The 12,365-nt window shown below is 35.5% G+C and overlaps 1 protein-coding gene and 1 non-coding gene across 2 annotated transcripts; one reads left to right on the top strand and one right to left on the bottom strand.

The window, feature by feature from the left end:
* Positions 1 to 1,671: 1,671 nt before the first annotated feature.
* On the top strand, positions 1,672 to 10,296 carry LOC589083. The gene is made up of 5 exons (XM_795447.5): positions 1,672 to 1,750; positions 5,882 to 6,061; positions 7,043 to 7,129; positions 7,870 to 8,085; positions 8,947 to 10,296. The coding sequence occupies exons 2-5, from the start codon at positions 5,915 to 5,917 to the stop codon at positions 9,010 to 9,012; spliced, it is 516 nt and encodes a 171-aa protein (XP_800540.2). The 5' UTR covers positions 1,672 to 1,750; positions 5,882 to 5,914; the 3' UTR covers positions 9,013 to 10,296.
* TRNAP-AGG lies at positions 4,760 to 4,831 on the bottom strand. The gene has a single exon. It is a non-coding gene; the product is annotated as a tRNA-Pro (tRNA).
* Positions 10,297 to 12,365: the final 2,069 nt, after the last annotated feature.

Below are 12,365 nucleotides of genomic sequence, written 5' to 3' on the forward strand. Positions count from 1 at the left end.
GTTAACCGTGCGTCATAATCGGTCTCCCGGTCTTTCGGTCTATTGGGATGACCCCTTAAAAATATGACATTTCGAATTGGTTTCGTCAACTAAATACTATCTCATGCACTTCATTAAACAACCTTGACCGCGGGAGTAAAATAATTTACGAACCCAATTCACCACGCCCCTCGATTTAAAGAGAAATGTGAGTCATTGGCCCTGTTTCATAAAACTAGTTATCGATGGCAAGTTACAATAGTTATTATAAGATACTGAAATAACAGCATTTGATTGGCTTAGAGCAGATTTGTCATTAAATTTTGAAATTTGTATCTATATCACGTTTTATGAAACAGTGCCCTGATCGTGCGATTGCATAGAGAATGAAACTATCTATAATTTGGGAAAGTTAGAATCATTAGAATGATATTAAAATGACTATAGTTATACATGCTTGAAGTCGTATAAAGTTGATAAGCGCACTGCACACAGATTTGAGTATGTGGGGCTCTACATCCACTTGGCATCGAAATCTGGTCCAAATATTTCTACAATTTCTAGCTTTCGACTTATTGTATCGTATTGTATTGGTTTAATGAGATGAAAATCATCGAGCATGCAGCTGATAGCTGAAATTGTTCAATTTACAAAGTAAAAAGTACATGGTATAATATTAAATTGACAACACGTAGAAAGGTAAAGAGAACTAAGAATATATTGTGTATATTTAAATATGATTTACAAGTCTCATTGATAATAACAAATTGGCATTTGTTTTGAATGAAATAGAAATTTGATAATTAAAAGTTTACAGGTTAATTGCACAATTGACACGCAGGTGAAATATAGATTAGATTTTTACACAGATAAAGTACAATAACAGATAAAAGATTAAAGCTAAGTTTCAATATTGGTTAAACAAGGTGATGTTCCCGAACTCAAAGAAATTGGCAAATGAATCTTACCTCAGAAATCACAAAGTGAAGAAACCTTGAATGCAATCAATATATTGATGATAACGTTGTAATGATAACATGGACAAGATGTTTTAATTTCATTTGAGATTTTTATACGTACTCTTCCACATGCATCGAGATTTTAAAAAAAAGAAAAAAGAAAGCGTGTAAATTATTTTTCACTTTTACCACGCCTTAACCTTCTCTATAAACGATAACCAAAAGCGAGAGGAGTGACATATAAAAAGCGTCATTGAATATTGAATAGAAGTTATACAATGTACGATACGTCATGGAGTTTGTACTTCAATAGTGTTTAACTTTTGGGCGGGCATGCTGCAGATCTATTTTTAGCATCGGCAGCAACTTACAGTCCCACAAGTTGTATTTACATTAGGAAGTTTGCATTGTAATATTTCATTTGAGGTCGCATCAATTGACAATGTCACCGTTTCGTCATTCTTTGACGTACGAGGTTGCCAATTTGATAACCATTCATAATAGCGATTTATGAAAAAGTACTTCGCAAAAAATCCTTAACTATGCCTTTTGGGGTCAAACTTTGATAATCCTATGTGTGATTCGGCAGTCAATTTAATGACGCAAGTATGCTACAATGTCTGACTACTTGTAGTTTTTATTCTTGATGAAAAGTACATCTCTGAAAATACTGTCATCGTCAAACTGGCAACTTATGAATATTTAATATCCAGTATGAATTCGTACTTCCTCGAGTTGATCATATCCTTCTTCTCTGTGACGCCGTATGCACTGAACATCTCACGCTGCTGGAGCATACCAACTTATTCTTTGTAAGTATTTCAAAAGTTGTTTTCTGTGTTTAGATATGTTTGAAATCTGTTTTCCCCATGTGTTCAAGTTGATGTCATGTACATTGATATTCAGTCGCTTTATTTAAAGTTTTATTATAATGCAATCATGAATTGAACTGGTGGCAGATTAAAAAATACATGCATATGCCATACAATTTATCTCAAAAGAGTCAGGAAAATGAAATCAAACCGAGTGGAAATAAGCAGAGGGCCAAAGTTTAATATCATGCTTTTTTAGTTGCCCACTACTCCCACACAAACTAAGCACACCTTGTTAATTCGAAACAATGCTATTTTTGATGACTTTGATAACTTTGATGATCCTATATGTGTTTGATTCTTCAGTCAATTTATACCTGCTTACGTGTATATATATATATATATATATATATATATGAGTAGGGGACTGACTTGCACCAGTCACAACTGACTGGTCCCCGAATTATACACTCCCCTCCTCCCTGTGTGATTGGTTTTATACGTGGATGTGTGTGGTGATTTATCAGTGTTGTACAATGTGTAACCTTAGAATGCTTGTCTTACTTTTCATTCATGTACACAGTTTAGTTATAATAATGTACTGAGGGAACTTTTCAACCCACAAGCTTCTGCTTTGTTTAGTTTCCCCTTTTCCCTTATCTATTATGTTACTGTCTGTACCTGATTTGCACTTGTAATTGTATTTGATGTAAAACTTTTGATGATTTGGAAAAGATAAAACAATCGAATTGAATTGGAATTGAAAGATTTTTTCATAATTCACAATATTTCAGAGGTGCTTTTTATAATTGTTGCGGTCACTCCGAGATCGTAGGAGTGGTCCAAAAAAGCGGCCCTTTTGATGAAAAGTAGTATTTTGTAAATAATATTTTTTGAAAACCTCAAACCACTATTAGTTTGGTGTCTTATGAAAGAAAATTAAATCATCTACATGTTTATACAATTTTTTTGTTTTCTTGGGGCAACTGCCAATGCCCGCATTTACTGAAACATCACAGAGTATAGAATTATTTACCAATTGTACTCAACACTTCTTATCCCTTGAACTGTCTGCACTACTAAATGTCCAATCACTATCGTCCAGTAACTATACCAACAAATTGGCTAAAATTAGGGGGAATCCCACATTTTCGGCTAAAAAATAATGTTTTATACACTTCATAACTCAATGAAATCGATATTAGCTTGAATGTATATTGATTATCCATCATATGACACCAGACTCATTGTGATAAGAGGTTTTAGTCTAAAGTTTTCTATAAAACTTAAACATACAAAACACGTCCTATATGCACTAATAACCGTTACTATATGCATACACATGTGGGCAAAAATTTCGTTTTTGTAGAAGTCAGTAACTTTGGGTTGCTATAACTTTTCAGTGAACAGAGATATAAATCTGGTTTCCTTTGCACAATATATTGTCCTTGTATGTAGGCAAATTCTTGGAAATCTACAACTAAAGACACCCCTCCGAAATTGATATCAATTTCATCGATTTATTTAGTGTTTAGAATAAAGGAGGTAATGAATAAACAGTGGAATCATAGAGACGAAGACTTTGAAAAACCTATTATTTGGCGAACTGTCTTGACTCCGTACTCGGCAGAGGAATTGAAATCCACTCTTTGTAGGAGTCATCTTTAATTGATCACTCTCTTGGGGGTTGAATCTGCTCCAAACAAGTGACTAAATAAATCCTTCAAGAGTAGTTTCCACGATTTCTCGAGTGAATTTTAGTCCAGTTCAATTCAGTTTAGTCTTTATTCATTCTCCAATAAATTGCAAAAAAGTCAAAAATACATGTACAATAAATTAACAACTAAATTATTCATACCCTTACCAAGTTTTTCTAATTTTCTAAGAATGTGAAATTTTGATTTGTCCTAATTTATGTTTCTTTAGAATGTGACTTATTGAAGGTTACATCTAAAAGTAATCAACAAAGATCCGTATTCAACCAATCCATCTTTCTTTCTTCAGTTACAAAAAAACATTACGAAATGTACACAAAATTTCAAGCAATACGATAATTGGTACATTCCATAAATTCATACAACCAGGAAGGTCAACATGGACATTAATAAAGAGGCTTATGAGGCTTGACAAATTGAAGAATTTTAAATTGATAACAAACTAAAATACCATTATTAAAAAGACAGGCGTTATGCACATAAATGTAATCATTCAAACATCTGGCGAACGATAACAAACTATTGTTAAGAAAGTAATGAGTATAACTTGATCATTTTCTTGATTGAATGCAGAAATTGGAATTCTCTTAAAGGACAAGTCCACTCCAAAAATAACTTACTTTCAATAGAAGCACAAACTGATAACCAAATTGGCAATTTGTTTAGTGATTTTCATTGTTCCTTAGTTTTACGTACTTTTTTTCAAAAAATCATTACTTTCTTATAAATTATCCGATTTTGCTCAATTTTTTTTTGATTGGTTTGTCTGATTTTTCTTCTTCTATTGAAAGTAAGTCATTTGTGGAGTGGACTTGTAATTTTATTCGGGAGGACAAAGAATTGCATACTAGGTTATCCCAAATACTACTCCCGAAGTATTGGTTTCAATGTATGGACATACAGAAAGCATCTCTTCGAATGGAGCAGCGTTAGCATTCTAGGAGTGGCCCTCAAAAGTTACCGAACAAACAATAATCATTGCAAAGTCAATAATAGGTAGGAATGCTGCTTGAATTGAGTTTGCATTTGCTCAAGTGGTTTGTTCATCTTTTGTCGTCTGAAAGCCGTGACCTTTTCGTTATTAAGAATATCGTAATTTTTTTAGAAAGGGAAGGAATAATACGACATGACAATGGGAGGCCAGTCAATACTATCGTGCGGAGATATTTTAGAGTTTTCTTTTAACCTGATGGAGATAATTGTACATTTATTACCATATGTTGTTGTTGTTTTTTGATTGGGTTTTTAAACCAAATCAGTAACAATTTACTATTTATGCAAAAAGAATTACGTGGGGCTCGTCCGGGAGTCGAACCCGGGACCTCTCGCACCCTAAGCGAGAATCATGCCACTAGACCAACGAACCTTGACTCATGATATATCTCCATAGTAAGATAATATGAATGTGTTTACATATTTCAACAGTAATGTTTATCTCAGGAATTGCTTTACCTCGAGAATGCATACATTAATTACTGCCATCTCGGTTAAATCCCTAATACGCCTATTAGATGTAAAAAGAAAATTTTGTTCCAATAATGTGCATAAAGATAGTAAACAGGGGGGGTGTTTCACAAAGATCCTAAGTTAAACTCATCTCTAAGTTGGACTTAACAATTATTATGGAAAGCCGTTAGAATCTTTGAAAATATTGTTATAACAGTTATTTTAAAAGGAATAAAATGTTGATTCAAATCATTCAGATTTTCTATCATGAAGGAGATGTCATGTTCTTGATGTGGAATTTATAAAAGTCTAAAATACTTGAATTTTTGCTTTGGAATATATTTTATTTTAAAGTTAAAAATGGCTCTCCATGATGTTTGGTCTAACTTAGTGTTAATTTTGACTTAGAATCTTTGTGAAACACCCCCAGGTCTATTACAGCCCAACTTCTAACTCTATATCTTGGAGGAAATTAAACTCTTTCAGACAATTGCCGCCGTACCATGATCGGACAACAGAAACGTATTACAGTTATTTCAGTTTCAGTTTCAGTTTCAGTTTCAGTTTTATATTTCATTTCCAACAGAACAGTAATTTTGACAAGAAACCAGAGATACAATTCAGTATTCAAGATTATAATACAGTTTAATGTTATAAAATAGAAAGTATCCATAAATGTCCAGTATAATAGTTTAAAAAAAAAATTGTTTTAAGATAAACCTGTGGAAATGGAGGGGTCCACTAAAAAGCAGAGCTTGTAAAATGTGGATCCCTCAAAATAATGACAAAGTAACATAATTTTTGTAACATGTAAATATATTGACTTGAAAAAAATAAAAACATAATCATAACAGTTGACTGAACGGGGGGGGGGGGGTCCATAACCCTCATGTATAATGGCTATATTTGTGGGGACTAATATGTTGTTTAATTAACGTGATGTATCTTTTTATCTATCCGTCATCCTCAGATTCTTTCCTGAAAATACAAGACGCCACCAACGATGGGATTTCGCAGACGATTCATCGGCTTCACCGGGGCCGTTCAGATATTGCTCACTCTCGCCATGCTCATTATGGCGTCTTACATATCGTTCCTCGCCACCGTCATTAACAACGCTGTTGGTTCCCCACTGTGGGGAGGAATCATTGTGAGTGTTATGAATGAAAGAGAAAGTTCAGTTCTAGCTGGGGAATCAAATATTCATGAGCTTTCTCATATGCCTCGTGTTGGCAAAATATCGTGATAGAAATTACCCCTGGAAAAGTTTACTCTTATGACGCCATTATTTTAAAAATATGACAAAAGATAAATGAACAAATTTGAGTGAAAATTTGTGTATAGTCTCATTTACTAATTTCTGTGTGCAGTGCATCCTTGTCAAGATGGAGTCAATTTTATTTTCATTATGATCATTCCAAAACTCCACTGTATTGATACACATCAATACTTCATATTATCAGGTGTCGTGGTATATTACAAAACACGAGCAGGTTTGTCATGGCAGTGCCAATTTAGAACCGATAGGACTCGGTAACCTGGCATGCTCCTATTTTATCTTTAAAACAAAATATATAATTATTTATAGTTTTTTAAAAAAATACCCCAAAACAAGAAAGAAGTCACTTGTATTATAACACATGTAACATTTTTTTTTTCTTCAATTGTTGTTGATAAAAGTCAAATTTGACTGATTGCCATAACACACTAATCAACAAGAAAAACAAGTGATTTATTCACTTGACTCTTAAACCCATGGATTGAGGTTTTGGGATTCCGTGATATAATGTTTAAATCCCGTCTTTTATCATTATATTCAATCTCAAAATTAAATGACGTAACGATCAGTAAATGCATTTTTTAATAAATTTCCCCTCCCCTTCCCTTTTCCTTTCCATTTTTCCTTTTGTATTGGGGTTCAGGTTTTCTCTGCTTTTCTTTTCCTTTCTTTTCTCTCAACAATACAGTGTATACTTTTTAGGGGGTTGACGTTCATAAGGCTAATCGCCCTTTTTGTTAACCCCACATTCCCATTGAAAAAAAGATATATATATATATATACAATGTTACACGGGGAGATTACTTATTTGGCATAAACACATCTAATTGTTGTAATTTTTCTGTCTGATAGATATTGATGTGCGGTGCTGGTAACATTATAGATGCACTGGAGTCACCTTCGAAAAAGAGGTCAACACAAGAATACCACATGTTACCCGTAAGTATACCAACAGTTTTTAGGCTTTGATCATGTAAAGGGGAGGAGGGGGAAGAGAGAGGTCAGTGTGTGTGTGTTAGGGGGGGGGGGGGGGTAGAGGGGTACTTGGCCCTCAATGGGTCATACTGCACTGTTGGTCATAAAAATGGAATATGTGGTTTTACCCTAATTTATGGAATGATTTTGACAATGTTTTATTACTAATAGATCTAGATAATAGTATACATTCTCAGATTTTATTGTATAATAATTTGCGAGTGTTTGTTTTGCCTGACTGCTAAAACATGTATATGCTACTATGCTTATAAACTACTAAGTCATAACTAACAGTTATGAGGATCAATGCCTCACAAATGAGCACTAATATAGCAAATCGACACTGGCTTTTTTTTTCATGGGGCCTTACAGCTAAAAATAATAATAATAAAAACGTTACTTATGAAGCGCTTACCACCGAAGTCTCTAAGCGCTAGTTACGAGGCAATTTCTTTGCCATTGAATCGTGACTGTACGCAGCGGGAGCTAGGGTAGGGGGCACCCCCACAAATACAAATATACAAAGAAAATGCAATAAATTATCAATAATTCAGTGCATTCTTCCTGGTCCGCAACAGAAAAAAAAAATGTGTGGCCATGCCTTGAGCCATAATGCGTCATAGTACCCTTAAATCCATTAGTGAAAAAAAAAACAGTCAAATCAAAGCAAAAACAGAAAACGATTACAAATTCTCTTCTCGCAGCTCAACTTCGGTACGCTCCTCGCCAACCTGATTGCTTTTTTCGTCTCCGCCACCATCATCGGTCTCTTCTCGTGGTCGGTGAGCACGGTTATCAATGCATTGGTCGTCCCTTCCTCCGCCATCATCCTCGCCGCCAGCTTCATCTGTATCTTCTCCTTCTTTGCTCTATGTGCTGACTGCTGCCAATTCTGCTTCACACCCCCTCCGCATCAACAGGTAAATAACCCATTGCCTATTGGAACCTGGTGGCGTATGTATTAAGCCTATGGTAATGAATGAGGTCAGGAGTCAACGGGTTAAGACACAATCGAACTGACTTTCGAGAAATCATAGGCAACAAAAGGTCAACTTTCATTATGTAATCAAATTTGTATGCGTTAATCTAAACGTAACATTTTTTTTTAATACAGATAAGTGTATTTTAAAGCCTCACTGCACTACTTGTAGCTACTTGCGCCCTAGTTCTATATAGAAAACAATGCCTAACCGGTGCCTATTGGTCCCCCATAATCCCCCTTTTCTTATGTTAATTGAGAGCTGAGTTGATGAGATAACCATCTGCCAGTGACCACGCAGGGAGGTCTAATCCCCTTGGTCAAACTAGTGCAGAAGGGATTTAAGACAATATCGAATAGATTTTCGAGAAATCAAAGGACAACAGATCCATTTTCATTGTGTAATCAATTTCAACGCGTGAATCTTAATGTTATAAATTATTTCCTTCACAAGTTACAAATATATAACTCTATTTTAATAGTCAGAATGCGATTTGCATATATTATATGTTGCTATGTAGGACAAGCCATAGTATTTTTCTTACCTAGCAACATTGTTGTACAGCGGGTCTTTATGGTGACTTAAAGTGCAATACACTTCATCGTTATATGGGCGAAACACCTTAACCAAGGATGTATATAAAGCAGGGTCAGGATTGAACCCAGAACATTTCGTATGAGAGTCTTCACTATTATACCACAGTAATCCAGCAATTTGCAATAAGCCTTATTCTTTTGTTTTAATTTCGTAAAATATCTAGTAACCACTTCTTTTTCATTTTCTTTTCCCGCATCTTTACAGAGACCTTACTATGTGGACTATGATGGGCCTCCTCGTGGTATCCCAAACCAGGTGTTCAAGGCCTAATCTTACATCAAATTGGCAACGTCAACATGCAGAGACCCAGAAGGGTCGTGCTAGCTGTATTCAGTTCATTGACAATATAGCTAACTCTTAATATGATTTGTGTATATGTGCTCCCGTTATCATTTATCAGTCCCCCGTTATCTATTCGAAATACAAGGCAGAAGAGGGTATAAAGGGACTCACCCCATTTAGACAAACAGCCTGTGAGATCTACAATACAAAGAAATATATCAGGGAAGCGGGAAAACATTAATAACAATTACATATAACATATTTTACACTGACATAAAATATGCTTTCATAATACGGCTAGAAAATAAGGTATTTAAAAAAAAAACGATCTAAACTCATCCAAACTCTCTCATTTGTTCTATTTTTCTTGTGCGCCTCGGAATAGAATTTTGTAGATAGACGGCGATATATTAATGCCTATTATTATTATCATCTAGACTTTGATTTTATGTGTTATGAAAACCATGCCAAAATGTCGCAGAGCATTATATAGGAATTATGACTGTCATAGCACAGTTAGGACATCGTAGCAGTGCAAATATAAATATCGCATGCCTTATCAACCTAGGAAAAGTATTACGAAACTTGTACAGAAAATGAAAATAACCTATTTATTATATTTTAGTAAGTTGGAATGTAGATGCGCTATTAATTGTTGCTTTAATATTTTAGTTACTTTATGTCTATTTACATGGTAAGCCCCTTCAGACTATGGTAAACAAAACTAAATAATGTTGCGATGTTACAAATATCGCGATGGTGTAAATGAGCCTGACGAAGAATTTCTCGTGTTATTTTTCCTCGTATTTACACATAATGGGGGCATTTTCTGAATACTATACCACCGGAATAAGACAGAAACAGCCGATAGAAAAAAGTTATACGACATGTTGTACAAATTAGGTATTTTTTTTATTGGCTTTAATGCTGATCTTTTCAGAACCCTATTTTGTTGTGTTAAAACTGGTGGGGGCCGTTCTCAAAAGAAAAATATTAGAAAAGAAAGACAATATACGTTCAATTTCTCAAAGTGTTTAAATCTTGTAAATATTCTAAAGAAAGTTTCAAACAAAATTGCTTATGTACTTTGACTCGTATAATTTTTAATACAATGATAAGTACTTGTTTATTTTGTAGTCGATACAAATTATATCGTACATTATCCACAGCAGAGTGTACCTATAGTTTATATTTAGTTATAACTTATAAAAAGTATTACAATTTGATTTTTTTTTAATGGTACATGCTAATGAAAAATTAAATAAAATTCCATATGTGTCCCATTATAAAATGTGTAATACATTTCAAACAGTTTATCAATGAGTTATTATATAAGCCGAAGAAAGAGATTTTGATAGAGAAAGGCAAAGGGAAATAACAGCGAGAGAGAGAGAGAGAGAGAGAGAAGGTGAGAGAAAGAGGGAGACACAAAGAGAGATAAAGGAGCGGGAAATAGAGAAAAGATAGAGAAAGATAGGCAGAGGTACGAGCAGATAGAGGGAGACAGACATAGACAGAGACAGAGAACCTGCATGATAGAGAGAGAGAGAGAGAGAGAGAGAGAGAGGGGGGGTATTTATATATATGAGATAGAGAAGATAAGATATATAAATACTTGTACATTTATTATAATGAGAGCGAGAGTCAGAAAATACGAGAGCGAGAGAGAGAGAGAGAGGAATATTAAAGAGGGAGGGAGAGAAAGAGAGAAATAGGGGAGATATATATTTATATATAATGAGAAAGAGAAGATAAGATATATTTATAATAATAATAATAATATTTAGCTTTTATATAGCGCTTAATATAAATGTCTCTAAGCGCTTTACACATTTACTATTACCCCGGTCATTGGATTCAGTGCTTGCCCGCATACACTGTGTGCACAATCTCCACTCCCTGGGGAGCATTATATATAATGGCAGAGAGAGAGAAAGAGAAAGTGAAGAGTGAGGGAAAAAGAGTAAAAGGATGCAGTCACTGATGAGAATATAATTGTATATAAATACAAGATGTTGTACATTTTGTATTTATTGTTGAATTAACTAGGCTGGTAAGCATGCCAAAAAGTTCCATAGATACTTTTCCCTCAATCGCAGAATACAGGTCTGGAAACTTATTTTTATAAACACCCTTGTACTACCTCATTTCAAATCCCTCTAATACTTTTATGAAGTCGCTTAATCATTGATCAAATAGAACTTGTTGAAATCAATGTGACAAGATGGACTGGTTCCTTGGCATGTCGCGTGTTGAGCGTGGATTATTCAGTGGTGGTGCACCGACACCCCCCCCCCCCCCCCCGCGACGATAGACCGCTTTAAGTCGCGTCCACACCAGCGAAGGTAGGTCTATTTACACCCGGTCGTAACTTCCATCCGACGTAAGGCCGGAGGTAAGTGGCGGTGTGAACGTGTATCGGAGGTAAGTTTCACCCGGTCCAATCGGAGGTAAGTCCGACTATTTATGCAGGCGAAAAGGCATGAGTATGTTTAGTTACAAAAATGGTAAACCCTCCCTCTCCAATTTTCTTATAGCCCCATAATTTCGTGACTTCATGATTTCATGATTTCAGGTATTTCTTGATTGAAGCGAGGAACATGTAACAAAACAAAAGCAAGAACCTCAAAGCCTCAGCCCCAGCCTCAGCCCCAGCCCCAGCCCCAGCCCCAGCCCCAGCCCCAACCCCACAATAAATTGTATTGTTGACCTACCTCTGCCCACATCTATCATCAGGGTGTGGTCTTATGTTCTAGTAATTGTTTGTTTGATTGATTTTATTTCTGCGTTAAAATAAAAAGTTCTAGTAATAGATACCTCAACGCAATCTTGTGTTCATGAATAGGTCGGTCCTTGAGGGCTAATGAGCCGTCAAAAGTGCTACCTGGCGTCAAAGTATCTTTCAGAACAGTTTGAATTGTAATATTTCATCCAAGGTCACATTCATCAGGCGCGTAGCCAGGGGGGGCGGTGGGGGCGGTCGCCCCCCCCCAAAACGCCGGCCAAAAAAAAAAGAGAGAGAAAGAGAAGAAAAAAAAGAAAGAGGACGTAGGAAGAAAAAGGGAAAAGGAGTCGAGAACGGTACGATGAATCGTCAAAGCTTCCGCGCTTCGCGCGGGAAGGGGGAAATTAAGAAATATGAGTCGGGAAAGGTAAAACGAATCGTCTTCTTTCTCTAATAATTTAATGAAACGTCAAAGCTTCGCGCGAGAGGGGGGGGGGGGAACAGAATTCAGACAAGGATTAAGAGTCGAGAGAGGTACAACGAATCGTCTTCTTTCTCTAATAATTTAATGAAACGTCAAAGCTTCGCGCGAAAGATGGGAGGGACTGAATTCAGA

Source organism: Strongylocentrotus purpuratus, unplaced genomic scaffold (genome assembly GCF_000002235.5).
Source record: "Strongylocentrotus purpuratus isolate Spur 01 unplaced genomic scaffold, Spur_5.0 spur5_scaffold_20, whole genome shotgun sequence".
NCBI lineage: Eukaryota > Metazoa > Echinodermata > Echinoidea > Camarodonta > Strongylocentrotidae > Strongylocentrotus > Strongylocentrotus purpuratus.